The sequence below is a fragment of the Kogia breviceps genome, chromosome 4, assembly GCF_026419965.1.
Source record: "Kogia breviceps isolate mKogBre1 chromosome 4, mKogBre1 haplotype 1, whole genome shotgun sequence".
NCBI lineage: Eukaryota > Metazoa > Chordata > Mammalia > Artiodactyla > Physeteridae > Kogia > Kogia breviceps.
Window position 1 is genome coordinate 117,457,024 of NC_081313.1, and position 17,509 is coordinate 117,474,532.

The 17,509-nt window shown below is 35.5% G+C and overlaps 1 protein-coding gene across 22 annotated transcripts in view; it reads left to right on the top strand.

The window, feature by feature from the left end:
- The window catches only part of ANKHD1 (ankyrin repeat and KH domain containing 1), a 122,066-nt gene that overhangs the window by 24,506 nt on the left and 80,051 nt on the right, over nucleotides 1-17,509 (top strand). For all 22 annotated transcript variants that reach the window (XR_010840251.1, XM_059061218.2, XM_059061219.2 and 19 more), the window contains exons 3-9: nucleotides 3,357-3,513; nucleotides 4,216-4,363; nucleotides 5,092-5,239; nucleotides 7,065-7,298; nucleotides 9,206-9,300; nucleotides 16,773-17,010; nucleotides 17,238-17,429. Coding sequence is in view for 21 of the 22 variants with exons in the window: in XM_059061218.2 (XP_058917201.1) it covers nucleotides 3,357-3,513; nucleotides 4,216-4,363; nucleotides 5,092-5,239; nucleotides 7,065-7,298; nucleotides 9,206-9,300; nucleotides 16,773-17,010; nucleotides 17,238-17,429 (1,212 nt within the window). In the remaining variant the exon portion in view is untranslated. The remainder of the gene's footprint in view (nucleotides 1-3,356; nucleotides 3,514-4,215; nucleotides 4,364-5,091; nucleotides 5,240-7,064; nucleotides 7,299-9,205; nucleotides 9,301-16,772; nucleotides 17,011-17,237; nucleotides 17,430-17,509) is intronic.

Genomic DNA, 17,509 nt, shown 5'->3' on the forward strand with positions numbered 1-17,509 from the left:
GCTCTAGGCGCGCAGGCTTCAGTAGTTGTGGCACGTGGGTTCCGTAGTTGCTGCTCGTGGGCTCTGGAGCGCAGGCTCAGTAGTTGTGGTGCATGGGCTTAGTTGCTCCACGGCACATGGGATCTTCCCAGACCAGGGATCGAACCTGTGTCCCCTACATTGGCAGGTGGATTCTCAACCACTGTGCCACCAGTGAAGTCCCAAGACATATATAGTATGTTAGGAATGTGTTTACTTTGATGATTCTTTTTATTCCTTTAACTTTCTCCTCTTATGAAAAAGCGTAGGTAAAATTTATAGCAGATTGACTTTTAGTCCATTAATGTGTCTTTTTGGAACTGACCGAAATTTAAAATTAGATTGAACAAAACAATTTAGTATCTAGCAGAAGATGGTTTAATTTAGAGCAGACGGTTTAATTTAAACCTTTTTTTAAAAAAGGTTCCATTGCAGGGGGCAGAGGTTTGATCCCTGGTTGGGGAACTAAGATCCTGCATGCAGTGCAGTGTGGCCAAAAAAAAAAAAAAAAAAAGATCACATTAGTAATTGCTTTGGTGTCCCTCCCTTCTTTGGATTTATTGTGAGTCCGACTTTTGATTTAGGGATAGTCTATGTAAGATTCCTGAAATAGGAGTGTCATGGCCACCCCATATATATATTTATTTATTTGTTTATTCATTCATTCATTCATTCATTCATTCATTCCTGTTCTTTAGAACCAGCTTAGAGCAGAGAGAAATGTGGAGAAAATGCAGTTTTCTTCTCCATGTCTTCTCTGGACTAAGTTACTTTCCTTCCCTAAACCAAGCTTTGTTTACTGGTGATAGTACATCTCCTCTCTAGTGTAGGCTGACATTTCACTCATACTGTGAGTACTACTCCAAGACCCCTAATTAAGGATTTTAAACCTATTTCTCTTTTTTCTGGCCACCTCATGAGTCTCACTCGGGGATGGCTCTTTTCTGGTACATTGAGCATTTTTCTTTAGGTTCATGGTTAAGTATAAGTACTTATATACTTATATCTTATACAAGATACCTTGGAATTGCTTGCTTTTCTTACCTATATTGTGAGAGAGAAAATAAACCTTGAAAATCATGTCTTCCAGGAGGTGTCAGAAATTACTGTGTTTTGACCATTTAAACTCCAGGCATTGCTGAATATGATATTTATCCAAAGAAATTGTCAGATGTTTTTTAAAATGATGTACTCCTTTGAAGTCCTGTGCAAGTCACTTGGCTTAATGGATACTTCTTTTTGTTCATTAGTATTTTCATTTGCTTTTTGGACATTGTGTTGAGCCTATAACATTTAAGACTTATGCATTGTTTTCAGTTATGAGAATGTGTTAGACGTTACTAGGCTTCTTAAGAAGATAGAATTCTTAATGCTATTTTAACCAAAAAAATTGAAGTTGAAAATATTTTTTTCCTTAAGATTCTTTGAGATTTTTAAAGAAAATTAAGAATTAAGGGCATTTCAAGAAGAATTTTTTTAAAGTCTTTTCTAAATTATAAATGTAATATATAAAATAGTTAAAACAATATGAAATTTATTAAGTAGATTATAAAGCCTGCCCATTGTAAATATTTACATATACTTCTAGATTTTCCCTTGTAGTTATATAAATACATGTATATGTTTGAATATACATGATTTTTTAAAAAATGAAATTATATCATATTATACAAATTATAATTTTCTTTTTTTCACTTAATTTATTGTGGCCATCCTTCCATAACAGGATATGTTTATCTTTCTCCTTCTTTAAAGGGTAAGATAATATTCTGTTGCTTGGATGCACCACAGTTTATTTTACCAATGGCTTATTGAAGGATTTTTATGTTATTTCCAATTTTTTTGATATCACAAATAATGCTGTAGTTCATATCCATGTATATCTATAACTTTTCTTGCTTGTGCAAGTATCTTCATAGGACAGATTCCTAGAAAGTGATATTGCTGGGTCAGAGGATATTTTTGCATTCAAAATTTTGATAGCTTTTATCAAAGTGGTCCCTCAAGTTTATGCCAGTATACATTCCTATCAACAGCTTTCCTCAGTCTTCTTTTGGTCAATTTCATAGTTTGTGTTCATTCAATATTATCAATAAGTTGTGCGGTAGCTCTTTATAAATGATATAAATTCATTGGGTGTTAATTTTTCCAGTTTTTATTTTGCCTTATCTTTATTTATGGTGTCTTTAATTATACAGAAATTTTTATTGGAATTAAAAATGTTTAATATCACATTTACTAATTTTTTACTTTATAGCTTTTGTGATTTGGTCTCATGCTTAGAAAAACCTCCTCTACATCAGCAATAGAAAAATACTACATAGTATAATAGTACTTTTCAGATTTCATTTAAGTCTACCTGGTATTTATTTTTTTAAATGGTGTGAATTTGAGATCTTACCTAATTTTCAAATAACCAGTTTCTGAACAATATTTATGAAATAAACACTCCTATCTCCACTGATTTGAAATGTCACCTTTATCATATATTGCATTCACAAATGATCTAAGTTCTTTTTTTGTTTGCCTCTATTACATATCCTTGATAGAATTATCTTTTTTCTTTGCAAGTATCATACTATCATACTGTTGTAATTGGATAGCATCACAATATATTTTCTATCTTATTGGGCAAGTTTCCCTTCCTTTATTTTGTTCTATAAAATTTTATTGACTTTCTCATTTTCAGTGGTAACAGGTGGTGATATTATCAACAAAATTCTGTTGCAGTAGTCACTGATTCCTCACTGAACCTAGAGAAATAGATTTATTGGCAACTTAGACTTACCATATTGTGAGCTCTGTAAGGACAGGGACTATGTCTTATTCCTTTCTGTCCCCCTAATGTCTGGCACATCATAAGCACATAATAAATACTAAATATGAGGATTAATTTATTTTAATTTACACTCTTGCCCCAGAAAATGGTTCTAGGTGGCTATTCAATCAAAAGAAGAAACTGTTGGATTGTTTGTTATAATATTACGGAATAGCCCCTTCATTAGTACTGAAAATAGATAGGATCCTATACTAGAGATCTTATGCTGTGTGTGATTGTACTTTGATAGAAATCTCATTCATTCATTACAATAAGCATCATGTTAAGTTACATTTGGAGTTAGGTAGAGGACAAATTAGTATTATGTGCACTGTAAAGATGAAAAGACTAAAACATAGTGTTACGCAATGGCCTTTTGACATTAGTGACAAAATTGAAATTATCAGCCTTGCATATGGAGATTATGCCATTTTGCCCTAGAGAATAGTGTTTAGAAATGTAATTACAGTTTACACATTTATGCTTTTTCTTTCCCTGAACTGACTGATGCACACTGAAGGAATTGGCAAATTGTCAACTGCTGATGGTAAAGCCTTTGCAGATCCTGAGGTACTCCGAAGACTGACATCTTCAGTAAGTTGTGCGCTGGATGAAGCTGCTGCTGCACTGACACGGATGAGGGCAGAAAACAGCCACAATGCAGGACAAGTAGACACGTATGTGTTTAATGACTTCTACTGGGTATTCAATTCAATATCTGGTTTTCATTTCTAAGGAAGTTACTTATTCTAACGGTTATTGTAGGAAACTCTAAACTGACTGCCTGAGTAATAATAAATAAAATGGGTTGTTGATGCAATAATCTAGGTCCCTGTTACTCAAATATGGTCCATGGACTAGCAGTGTCAGCATCATAGAAATTCAGAATTTCAGACCCCACCTTGGATCTATTGAATCAGAATCTACCTTTGAACAAGAAACATGGGCTGTTTGTATGCACATTAAAGTTTGAGATTCACTAATTCTGTTAGTCATTCTGCAGTAAAAATTTTACTTAGATTTTTACCTTCTATTTCATCTAGTCACCTCACTGTTATCAAATAAAATTTTAAGACATAGGATTATATCCCAAATGTCTTTGGGAATCATTAAATTAGTTTAAAAAATTGTGCGTCTAATGCTGTATAAAGTTTATTTAAAATTTAATATGACAGTATGTTAGGACATTTTGAAAGATAAAAATGACAGCTGTTTTCATATTTATTTATTGCCTTTCTGGCTTGGTTCACATACATGAAAAATTAGTATTGCAAACAAATATTCAAATAATTTTTGTTCTGTATATGACTAACTGTATATATTTAATGTAACTCGTTGTCATAGGACCTTGAGTCTTTCTTTGTTGGTTTTGTTTTCAGTCGCAGTCTGGCGGAAGCTTGTTCAGATGGGGATGTGAATGCTGTTCGTAAATTGCTAGATGAAGGCAGAAGTGTAAATGAACATACAGAAGAAGGAGAAAGCCTGCTGTGTTTGGCTTGTTCAGCCGGGTATTATGAATTAGCACAAGTAAGCAGAAATAATCTTTAGTGATCAAAATTGTGGAAGGGTTTTGATGTTTTGTTTATTTTTATCATTAATAAAAGTATCATTAGAGGCCAAGGTCTTTCCTTTTTGGCAGTAGGTAAAATAGAAACTGATACACAATTAATTTTTGTTGTCTGTACATGCAACTTGGCATGGTCTATTTTTTTCTGCCACTTACTCAAAAATAGTCCTAATGAATAAGAAAAACATAGAAATAATAATATTTTAAACTTGCCTTTAGAAATAATATACAAGTATCATGAAAGATATTGATTTATTTTCATTTCATCTAGATTATCTCAGTTCTTTTAGTTTTTTTTTTTTTTTTCTGTTAGAACAATTTTGGGAAATAGCCATGTGTTTACCAGTTAGTTTGTGTCTTGTGAGTATATAGTTTTGCTGTTCTCTTGCTAGATAATCCTGAGCATAACACTAATTCTTTGATAGGAGCAGTTAAATTGTATCATTGGATGGTTAATGTGATTACCTACTTTACTTAAAGATTACTATGTAATGGTCTTGTAAAATATAACATCTAACCAGGTGTTTTGAGCAGTGAACATTGGCATATTTTCCCAAAAGGTGATTATTTTCTATTTTTCCTTGCCTCTACTCTAAAAGAATATCTTCCCAGATTCAGTATATTCTCTAGAAGTAATACTAATACTAAGAATTGACAGTTTCTCTCTGTGTGCATATGTGTTTTAAAGGTATTGCTTGCTATGCATGCTAATGTTGAAGACAGAGGGAATAAAGGAGATATAACCCCCCTAATGGCAGCATCCAGTGGAGGTTATTTAGATATTGTGAAATTATTACTTCTTCATGATGCAGATGTCAACTCCCAGTCTGCAACAGGTATGTAGAAAATGATGTGTTAATCTGAGGAAAACAAATTGATATAAATAACTGTAACCTGAGAGATAAAAATTTGATTCCTAGGGAAAACTGGTTGTAAAGATACAGAAAAATCATAGCCCTTGTTTAGAATCTCTGAGTAAAATATAGATTAATTTGATATCTTTAAAAGTCTTTGAAACACTCTTACATTCTATTTGGTCAAGATTGACAGTTTTTTTGCTGGGGACAGTTTCTTTTTTGCCGCAATATATATAATGTACAAAGAGGCAAATTTATGAACTGTATCTTTCACAATTCTTTATCTCATTTAAATACAACTCCCTTATATAGATTAACCTGAGAGTCAAAACCCTATAGAGTTTTTTCTGTCAAGTGTACAGAATGCATTTACTAATAAGATATTCTGTGGCAGCATGAAAGCTACTCTAGTAAGGTTCTTTATAAGTCTTGGTCATATGTCTTGAGTTATAGGTGTACATTTAGTAATGAGATTCCTTGGATTTAGTGAGGCAGGCACATGGTTTAAAATACAATTTCAATAATGAAAGCATATCAATCTTCCATACCATTAAGTATATATGAAATGTAGCCTAATTTATTTATTTTTATTTATTTATTTGTTTTATTTTTGCGGTATGTGGGCCCTCTCACTGCTGTGGCCTCTCCCGTTGCGGAGCACAGGCTCCGGACACGCAGGCTCAGCGGCCATGGGTCACGGGCCCAAGCTGCTCCGCGGCATGTGGGATCTTCCCCGACTGGGGCATGAACCCATGTCCCCTGCATCGGCAGGCAGACTCTCAACCACTGCGCCACCAGGGAAGCCCAGCCTAATTTATTTTTTAAACGACTATGACTTCTTAGAAAAGATTGTAGGTTACTTTGCTGACCACTTTGTCTTAGTCGTAGTAATACTAATATCCTCCATGTCTGAGACTGTTAAACAGTTGAATTCTGAACAAATTGGGTTTGAAATGATAGTTTTCTTGGTGAACCTTTAAAAGTCTTCTTCAATCTCATACTGTTGGATGGTTAAACCATCTCCCTACTCCCTTTAATAAATAAAAGTCCTCAAAACAAAATCAGAAAAGGAATAAATGGCAAATGAGGGAATAATGACCTTTTAAATAAATTTTTCTTTTGAAGGAATTATGCTGAGGGGGATTTATATCTGTCTCCCTGGGTCTCATAAATGTAGACTAAATGAATAAATGTGTAAAGATAAAGGAGAGGTAAAAGAAAATTAAGAAATGAATGTACATAGAAAGAAAATGTTAAGTGTTTCTAAGTTGTACGGTGTTGAAAGAAAAAGCAATAACTTTGAGTGGTACATTAAAATATTTTATATTAAAATATGTTGGAAATGATTTTTCCAGATGGCACTTAATCTTATTTCACAAGCTAAGGAAATATGGAGAGAGGTAAATTGGTTTGTTTATAATAAGCTTTATTTATTTATTTATTTATTTTTTTGGCATTACGCGGACCTCTCCCGCTGTGGAGCACAGGCTCTGGGCCCAGTGGCCATGGCTCACGGGCCCAGCCACTCTGCGGCTTGTGGGATCCTCCCGGACCGGGGCACAAACCCACGTCCCCTGTATCGGCAGGCGTACTCTCAACCACTGTGCCACCAGGGAAGCCCTATAATAAGCCTTTTAATTAGTGAAAAAATTAAGATGATGCTTCTAACCAATACAACAAAAAAATGAAATAATAGTTCTAGTGGTTTATGTAAGGTAATTGAAGAGATAGAACTAGAGCAGTAGTATAATCGTAATTATATCAGTTTTATCATAATTTTAAATATCTTTTTATTCTTTTTTAGGAAACACTGCACTAACTTATGCCTGTGCTGGAGGATTTGTTGACATTGTGAAAGTGCTACTTAATGAAGGCGCAAATATAGAAGATCATAATGAAAATGGACATACCCCCTTAATGGAAGCAGCCAGTGCAGGTCATGTGGAAGTTGCAAGAGTTCTTCTAGATCATGGGGCAGGCATCAACACTCATTCTAACGAATTCAAAGAAAGTGCTCTTACACTTGCATGCTACAAAGGTACTCTATAAATATATATGTTTGTAGGGTTTTTTTCATAGCAACTTGGAATATTTAAATATTTGAATATTGAGTATTTGAGTTAATTTTATATTTCTTATACTTTCCCTGTGCTATAAAGTTATCTAGCTTCTAAGAGATTATATAAAAAGTCCATTTTAGCATGTATTTCCTAAAGGATAGTTTCATAGTATATGTTTTTTTATTATTTTAATTCAAATTTATTCAGCTAGCTATAAGGTCAACCAAAACTCTCAGCACAGACTTAGAGGGTTTCCATTCTTTAATAACTTTTGTTTTATATGATTTTTCCAACCTTTATTTTAAAAATAATACACACTCAAATAATAATAATCACACTTGATGTAGAAAACCTGAAAAACAGAATAGTGTAAAGAAGTTTTACAATGACATGTAATGCTACCATCTGAAGATTTAAAAAGCATGTAAACAATATTTTAGTATATTTACTTCTAGTTTGTTTTTTAAGTACATTTATAAACAAATATATATACACTTGACTCTTACAACATGGTTTTGAACTGCACAGGTCCACTTACACACAGACTTTTTTCAGTAAGTGTGTACTATAGTACTAAACAATCCAAAGTTGGTTTAATCCTCAGATGTGGAACTATAATCAAAGATGGTAGCTAGGGCTCCAGCAATCCATATTCTAGGAAGGATGAAGAGGGTAAGGGCAAAATGAGGAATGCCTTCCAACTTAGTAAGCTACCTTTAAGGAATCTTCCTAGAAGTTCTGCCTTATAAGTCCCTTTTACATCTCATTGGCTACACATAGCAGCAAGGGAGGCTGAAAAATGTAGTCTTTTAGTCAGGCATGTTGCCACTGAGATGAAATTGGGAGTCCTGTTGTTAAGGAAAAATGAGAGAATGTATATTGGGTAGGAAACTAGCAATCTCTGCGAAATACATCAAATGGATGCACCATAATTGCCTCTTGTTGGACACTTGCATTGTTCCCAGTTTTTCACTATTATTGAAAACACTGTGATAACATCCTTGTGCAGACATCTTTGCCTAATCTCTGATTATTTCCTTAGGATAAATTCCTGGAAGTGGAATTGCTGGGTCAAAGGGTATGGACATTTTTAAGGCTTTTGATACATATTGCCAAATTGCCTTCTAGAAAGGTTGAACCAATTTACACTCCCACCAGCAGTGTTTGAGAGTGCCCTTTACCCCACCCTACACCCTCACCAACACTGGGTATTATCATTCTTTTTAATATTTGCCATTTTGATAGTAAAAAATGGTGTCTTATTTTAATTTGCAATTTTTTAATAGGAAGGTTTAATATTTTTTTCATCAGTTTAATATTCATTTTCACTTCTTTTTTTGAATTACCATTTCATGTCCTTCATCCATTTTTCTACTGGAGTGATTGTCTTTTTCTTATTGACTATTATAAGGTTTTTCATATACTAAATGTATCAAGAGGGTTGAAATTATTTTGAATGGAGTTTTCTCTGCCTGCTCATTGCCACAGTGAGTTTATGGTTATTGTTTTAAAGCTTTTTTTCCGAAAAATATGATCCAAACATACTTTACCTGGCATTCTATTTGATTTCAGTGTTTTGATTTATATTTTATGCAGAGTAAATCAAAGAATAAGTATTATTACTTTATTGCTTTACTTGAATTAATGTGCTTTGGACTAATTCAATCTTTAAAACCTAGATAAGACTTTGACGAGAGCCTGCTTATTATTCTGGATTGGCTTTGTAAATTGTCATTTATTTCTTTATTAAATGCAAAATAAGTTATCTTGTAAATTTTTGTATAGACACCTGAAAGAAAAAGATTCCCTACTTTAATACTTATATATTAAATCGATAGTTCTTGAGAAATATAGTTTTAAAATTTGTGTTCTTTTTTTTTTAAAGGCCATTTGGATATGGTTCGCTTTCTGCTTGATGCTGGTGCAGATCAAGAGCACAAAACAGATGAGATGCACACTGCCTTAATGGAGGCTTGCATGGTAATTTTAAATTGCACTCACATGAGATTTTATGGGAAGAAAGGGTCATGTGTGTTTCAGCCTTTGAGAATTATTTTTATTCTTTTGGAAAAATCATTATTATGAGATGGTAAAGATCTTGAAAATTTTGTACATTATCAGAGAGGGAAAGGGGAGTTTATGATGTTTTGTTTATCTTTTGATAGTAAATCTGTTAATGTAGGAAATCATACAAAAGGCAGGCTTGGCTATGTCATTTTCAGCACACTGATGTACTTCTATTTTCTTCCCAATTCTATCATTATGATAAAAATACACATATCATAAAATTTACCATGTTAACTATTTCTGAGAGATATTAAGTATATGCATAATGTGCAACCATCACTACCATCCATTTTCGGAACTCTTTTCGTCTTTATAAAACTGAAACTCTGTATCCATTAAACAGCAACTTTCCATTCCCCACTTCGTCCTATTCCTTGTGATCACCATTCCACTTTCTATCTCTATCATTTTGACTACATTAAGTGCCTCATATAAGTGGAATCATACAATATTTGTCTTTTTGTGACTGACTTATTTCAGTTAGCATGATGTCCTCAGGTTCATCTGTGTTGTAGCATATGTCAGAATTTCCTTTGTTTTTTAAGGCTACATAATATTTTATTGTATGTACCACATTTTGCTTATCCATTTATCCACTGATGGACACCTGCATCGCCTCCATCCTTTAGCTATTGTGAATAATGCTGCTGTGAACATGGGTGTACAAATATCTGTTTGAGTCCTGTTTTCATCTTTTTGGATACATACACAGAAGCGAGATGGCTTGAGGTTTGTTTTATAGTTAGGTTGTGCATATATATTCCATGGGCATTTGAAAAGAATGAATATTCTGCTTTTGGTCAGTGAAATGTTTTATTAAGACCTGTTGACAGATGGTGGAGTTCTTCTACATCCTTTCTGAATTTCTGTCAAGTTGCTCTAGCAGTTGTCGAGAGGGGGTGTTGAAATCTCCAACTATGCTTGTGGATTTGTCTATTTCTTCTTCTAGTTGCTTCACTTTTCCCCCACATTTTTGGAGCTCTGTTGTTTTGGTACATGCCTTTTTTTTTTTTCCTCATCCATTTTCTCAATTTTTTCCCTCTATTTTTTTTTTGATATATCTAGTAGTTATTTTGAAGTTCTTTTCTTCTACCTACTATATTTGATTCACTTCTGGGTCAACTTTTATTATTTTATATCTTGATGATCAGTTACTTTTTCTTGCCCTTTAATATGTCTAGTAATTTTTTTTTGTAATCCATATGGTGTGGATGATCCCTTTTCAAGGCCCTGGATTATCCTGTATTCCTTTTAAGACTGTTAAATTCTGTTCTAGCAGGCAGTTAAATTACCAGTGAATCACCCTGATCCTATTGAGGCTTAATTCAGCATCACTTACTCCTAGGTTCTTACTCGTTGGTCTTAAAGATGTTCACTCTTTGTTTAGGATCTATTTCCTTGGGCCATGGTTTGGAAGATGCCCAAATAGAAAAAGTTAGAGTGAATGGAGGCTAAACAATACACTACTAAATAAACGAGATCACTGAAGAAATCAAAGAGGAAATTAAAAAAATACCTAGAAACAAATGACAATGAAAACACGACAACGTAAAACCTATAGGATGCAGCAAAAGCAGTTCTAAGAGGGAAGTTTATAGCAATACAATCCTACCTCAAGAAACAAGAAACATCTCAAATAAACAACCTAAACTTACACCTAAAGCAGTTACAGAAAGAAGAACAAAAAACCCCCAAAGTTACCAGAAGGAAAGAAATCATAAAGATCAGATCAGAAATGAAGGAAACAATAGCAAAGATCAATACAACTAAAACCTGGTTCTTTGAGAAGATAAACAAAATTGATAAACCATTAGCCAGACTCATCAAGAAAAAAAGGGAGAAGACTCACATCAACAGATTTAGAAATGAAAAAGAAGTAACAACTGACACTGAAGAAATACAAAGGATCATGAGAGATTACTACAAGCAACTATATGCCAATAAAATGGACAACCTGGAAGAAATGGACAAATTCTTAGAAAAATACAGCCTACTGAGACTGAACCAGGAAGAAGTAGAAAATATAAACAGACCAATTACAAGAACTGAAATTGAGACTGTAATTAAAAATCTTCCAGCAAACAAAAGCCCAGGACCAGATGGCTTCACAGGCAAATTCTATCAAACATTTTGAGAAGAGCTAACACCTGTCCTTCTCAAACTCTTCCAAAATATATCAGAGGGAGGATCACTCCCAAACTCATTCTACAAGACCACCATCACCCTGATACCAAAACCAGACAAAGATGTCGCAAACAAAGAAAACTATAGGCCAATATCGTTGATAAACATACATGCAAAAATCCTCAACAAAATACTAGCAAACAGAATCCAATAGCACATTAAAAGGATCATACACCATGATCAAGTGGGGTTTATCCCAGGAATGCAAGGATTCTTCAATATATGCAAATCAATCAATGTGATACACCATATTAACAAATTGAAGGATAAAAACCATATGATCATATCAATAGATGCAGAAAAAGCTTTTGACAAAATTCAACACCCATTTATGATAAAAACCCTCCAGAAAGTAGGCATAGAGGGAACTTACCTCAGCATAATAACGGCCATATATGACAAACCCACAGCCAACATCGTTCTCAATGGTGAAAAACTGAAACCATTTTCACTAAGATCAGGGACAAGACAAGGTTGCCCACTCTCACCACTATTAGTCAACATAGTTTTGGAAGTCCTAGCCACGGCAGTGAGAGAAGAAAAAGAAATAAAAGGAATCCAAATTGGAAAAGAAGTAAAGCTGTCACTGTTTGCAGATGACATGATACTATACATAGAGAATCCTGAAGACTCTACCAGAAAACTACTAGAGCTAATCAATGAATTTGGTAAAGTAGCAGGATACAAAATTAATGCACAAAAATCTCTTGCATTCCTATACACTAATGATGAAAAATCTGAAAGAGAAATTAAGGAAACACTCCCATTTGCCCTTGCAACAAAACGAATGAAATACCTAGGAATAAACCTACCTAAGGAGACAAAAGACCTGTATGCAGAAAACTATAAGACACTGATGAAAGAAATTAAAGATGATACAAACAGACGGAGAGATATACCATGTTCTTGGATTGGAAGAATCAACATTGTGAAAATGACTATACTACCCAAAGCAATCTGCAGATTCAATGCAATCCCTGTCAAACTACCAGTGTCATCTTTCACAGAACTAGAACAAAAAATATCACAATTTGTATGGAAGCACAAAAGACCACAAATAGCCAAAGCAATCCTGAGAAAGAAAAACGGAGCTGGAGGAATCAGGCTCCCTTACTTCAGACTATACTACAAAGCTACAGTAATCCAGACAGTATGGTACTGGCACAGAAACAGAAATATAGATCAATGGAACAGGGTAGAAAGCCCAGAGATAAACCAACGCACATATGGTCACCTTATCTTTGATAAAGGAGGCAAGAACATACAAAGTAGAAAAGACAGCCTCTTCAATAAGTGGTGCTAGGAAAACTGGACAGCTACATGTAAAAGAATGAAATTAGAACACTTCCTAACACCATACACAAAAATAAACTCAAAATGCATTAAAGACCTAAATGTAAGGCCAGACACTATCAAACTCCTAGAGGAAAACATAGGCAGAACACTCTGTGACATAAATCACAACAAGATCCTTTTCAACCCACCTCCTAGAGAAATGGAAATAAAAATAAAAATAAACAAATGGGACCTAATGAAACTTAAAAGCATTTGCACAGCGAAGGAAACCATAAACAAGACCAAAGACAACCCTCAGAATGGGAGAAGTTTGCAAATGAAGCAACTGACAAAGGCTTAATCTCCAAAATTTACAAGCAGCTCATGCAGCTCAATATCAAAAAAACAAACAACCCAATCCAGAAATGGGCAGAAGACCTAAATAGACATTTCTCCAAAGAAGATATACAGATTGCGAACAAACACATGAAAGGATGCTCAACATCACTAATCATTAGAGAAATGTGAATCAAAACTACAATGAGGTTTCACCTCACACCAGTCAGAATGGCCATCATCAAAAAATCTACAAACAGTAAATGCTGGAGATGGTGTGGAGAAAAGGGAACCCTCTTGCACTGTTGGTGAGAATGTAAATTGATACGGCCACTATGGAGAACAATATGGAGGTTCCTTAAAAAACTGAGAATAGAACTACCATATGACCAAGCAATCCTACTACTGGGCATATACCCTGAGAAAACCATAATTCAAAAAGAGTCATGTATTACAGTGTTCATTGCAGCTGTGTTTACAATAGCTAGGACATGGAATCAACCTAAGTGTCCATCGATAGATGAATGGATAAAGAAGATGTGGCACATACATACAATGGAATATTACTCAGCCATAAAAAGAAACAAAATTGAGTTATTTGTAGTGAGGTGGATGGACCTAGAGTCTGTCATACAGAGTGAAGTAAGTCAGAAAGAGAAAAACAAATACCATATGCTAACACATATATATGGAATCTAAAAAAAAAAAATTGTTCTGAAGAACATAGGGGCAGGACAGGAATAAAGATGCAGACGTAGAGAATGGACTTGAGGACATGGGGAGGGGGAAGGGTAAGCTGGGATGAAGTGAGAGTGTGGCATGGACTTATATATACTACCAAGTGTAAAATAGATAGCTAGTGGGAAGCAGCTGCATAGTACAGGGAGATCAGCTCAGTGCTTTGTGACCACGTAGAGGGGTGGGATGGGGGGGTGGGATAGGGAGGGTGGGAGGGAGATGCAAGAGGGAGGAGATATGAGGATATATGTATATGTATAGCTGATTCACTTTGTTATAAAACCAACTGGTGCACCATTGTAAGGTAATTATACTCCAATAAAGATGTTAAAAAAAATAAAAATATATTTTATAAAAAGAAAAAGGGAGCATCTCAAATGCTCCCTTCTTTAAGTTATCATAACCCTAGCCCTAGCTTGGTTGCTGTCTAGTGTCTCCAGTTGTTTTATATTTTTTCCCCAATTTTTATAGTTGTTTATGATAGAGAGTAAGTCCAATCCCAGCTACTGCTCAAAGGCTAAGACTAAAGTCTTAGAATTAAAAAAAAATTCTAATAATGATATTAGGCCTTTAAGAGTGGATTATTTTGTTTGTTTGTTTGTGTGTTTTGTGTGTGTGTGGTACGCGGGCCTCTCACTGTTGTGGCCTCTCCCGTTGCGGAGCACAGGCTCCCGATGCGCAGGCTCAGCGGCCATGGCTCACGGGCCCAGTCGTTCCACGGCATGTGGGATCTTCCTGGACCGGGGCACGAACCTGTGTCCCCTGCATCGCCAGGTGGACTCTCAACCACTGCACCACCAGGGAAGCCTGGAATATTCTCTTTTTAATTTCTTATTTTGTTATTCATTTTTCCTTTGTTAAAAATAATATTGTTCAGTAACATTAAAAAAGTGCTTAGTACAATTCCTCTGTAAGGTCTGTACTCAAGATATGTTAGCAGAGTATATAAAGACTCTTCAAAAATTAAAGTAAATTCAAGCAAAACAATTTCTTGGGAGCCTAGAGAAGCTGGGCGCAATAGTAGTTCCCTCATCTGTGGGCATTCATAAACCCTTATTTTCTTTTCAATTAGATTTGTATATCAAACACCAAGTAACTCAATATAGGAATTTGTTTAAAATATATTTTATTTTACATCTATTTGAAATATTAGTAAAACTAAAATTTTAATGTGAAGTCATTTGTTTTTGGCATCATGTCAAAAGTGGTTATAGGTAAGTTAGTCATTTAGTTAACTGTAATGAAACTCTAGATGGATACTGAAACCTAATATTTGATTAAGGTTTCTTTAATTAATTCTTTAGTAAAAGAATTGCCCAACCTTATAAAACCTTATTTTTGTACTCAGTCTTTACTTTTCATTAGCAATATTGGGGTCTTTTTTTTTTTTTTTTGCGGTACGCGGGCCTATTACTGTTGTGGCCTCTCCCATTGTGGAGCACAGGCTCCGGACATGCAGGCTCAGTGGCCATGGCTCACGGGCCTAGCTGCTCCGCGGCATGTGGAATCTTCCCGGACCAGGGCACAAACCCATATCCCCCGCATCGGCAGGCGGACTCTCAACCACTGTGCCACCAGGGAAGCCCTTGGGGTCATTTTTGAAATAAAGAACAATACCATTTGTCTTTATATGCACAACAGGAGTTAAGGAGTTACATAAAATTTTGAAGCATAGAATTTGAAACTAAAGAAATGTATGTATGATGATAGAGGGATAGAATAGATATGCTCCATGAGAATATTGTTAATTGCCTTACTGTCTATGCAGATGGGCTCGTGGTAAAATTATTTACAAGTGAATACGACATATTTTTACATCTTTGTAAAATTCTTTGCCTCATTACAACAAGTTAGTGATGAGAAAAAATATAGTATCAGTCCACAGGGATTTACTTTGGTGACATAATCCCAAGTGGTAATAACTTCACAGAATTTGTTGTGTTACTTTTTTTTTTTTTTTTTTTTTTTTGTGGTACGCGGGCCTCTCACTGTTGTGGCCTCTCCCGTTGCGGAGCACAGGCTCCGGACGCGCAGGCTCAGCGGCCATGGCTCACGGGCCCAGCCGCTTCGCGGCATGTGGGATCTTCCCGGACCGGGGCACGAACCCGTGTCCCCTGCATCGGCAGGCGGACTCTCAACCACTGCGCCACCAAGGAAGCCCTGTTGTGTTACTTTTTGCGAAGTCTTTTTTTCTTAAATAGATCTAACACAGTTTCTACACTTAACCATGACACCTAAGTTTGACGCTATAGCTATATTTGACTCTGGCTGTAGTATAAACAGTAATTATTTTATTTTGAGTTACTGTTGACTATGGATTTAACAATTTTTTGAACTTCAAAGAATGTGGAAATTCAAAATTATTTGGAGTTGTAACTGTATCTCACAAGTCTGATTCTTGTGGAAAATTTTGGGCTTGCTCAAAAGTAAGGTAAAATAGGGCTTCCCTGGTGGCTCAGTGGTTGAGAATCCGCCTGCCGATGCAGGGGTCGTAGGTTCGTGCCCCGGTCTGGGAAGATCCCACATGCTACGGAGCGGCTGGGCCCGTGAGCCATGGCCGCTGGGCCTGCGCGTCCGGAGCCTTGCTCCGCAATGGGAGAGGCCACAGCAGTGAGAGGCCCGCGTACCACAAAAAAAAAAAAAAAGTAAGGTAAAATAATTTTAATGGACTTTTGGTAAGACAGATTGCAAAAATTGTTCAGATGGTCATGGTAATATATATGCCTCTAAGCTGCCTATCCTTTTTTTTCCTCTTGTCTTTCCTCAATCTCTTGCTTTTCTTCTTCCACTTAAAAAATATCAAAACAAAACAAAAATTCCTTTCTTCTTGTTTTACTTCTGAAAATCTGCAGGATGGACATGTAGAGGTGGCACGTTTGCTTTTGGATAGTGGTGCTCAAGTGAATATGCCTGCAGATTCATTTGAGTCTCCGTTAACGCTAGCTGCCTGTGGAGGACATGTTGAATTGGCAGCTCTACTTATTGAGAGGGGCGCAAATCTTGAGGAAGTTAATGATGAAGGATACACTCCCCTGATGGAAGCTGCTCGGGAAGGACATGAAGAGATGGTGGCACTACTCTTAGCACAAGGTAAAATAGTTTTACTTCTTTAATTTAAAAATCGATTTCCTTTCATTTTTTGTGTCAGTATCCCTGAAGTTTACTACAACTAAAATATTTTTTGCATTGATGATAGAATAAGTTATCAACACCCTGGAAGGAACCCCAGAAGGAGAGAAAAGATAATTATCACAAATCAGAACACTTTATTGTAAATCTTTTGTAACTAGTTTTATCTGTTTTCATGCTTTCCTTAGGAGCAAATATAAATGCTCAGACAGAAGAAACCCAAGAAACTGCGCTAACGTTGGCTTGCTGTGGAGGATTTTCTGAAGTTGCAGACTTCCTGATTAAGGCAGGGGCTGACATAGAACTTGGCTGCTCCACACCTCTGATGGAGGCTTCTCAGGAGGGACACCTGGAGTTGGTTAAATATTTACTGGCTGCTGGTATGTGGCTTTAAAAAACGCCTTTTAGAAAAAGACTTTTATATTGCTTTCATAACTTTAACAATTAACCATAACTTTTT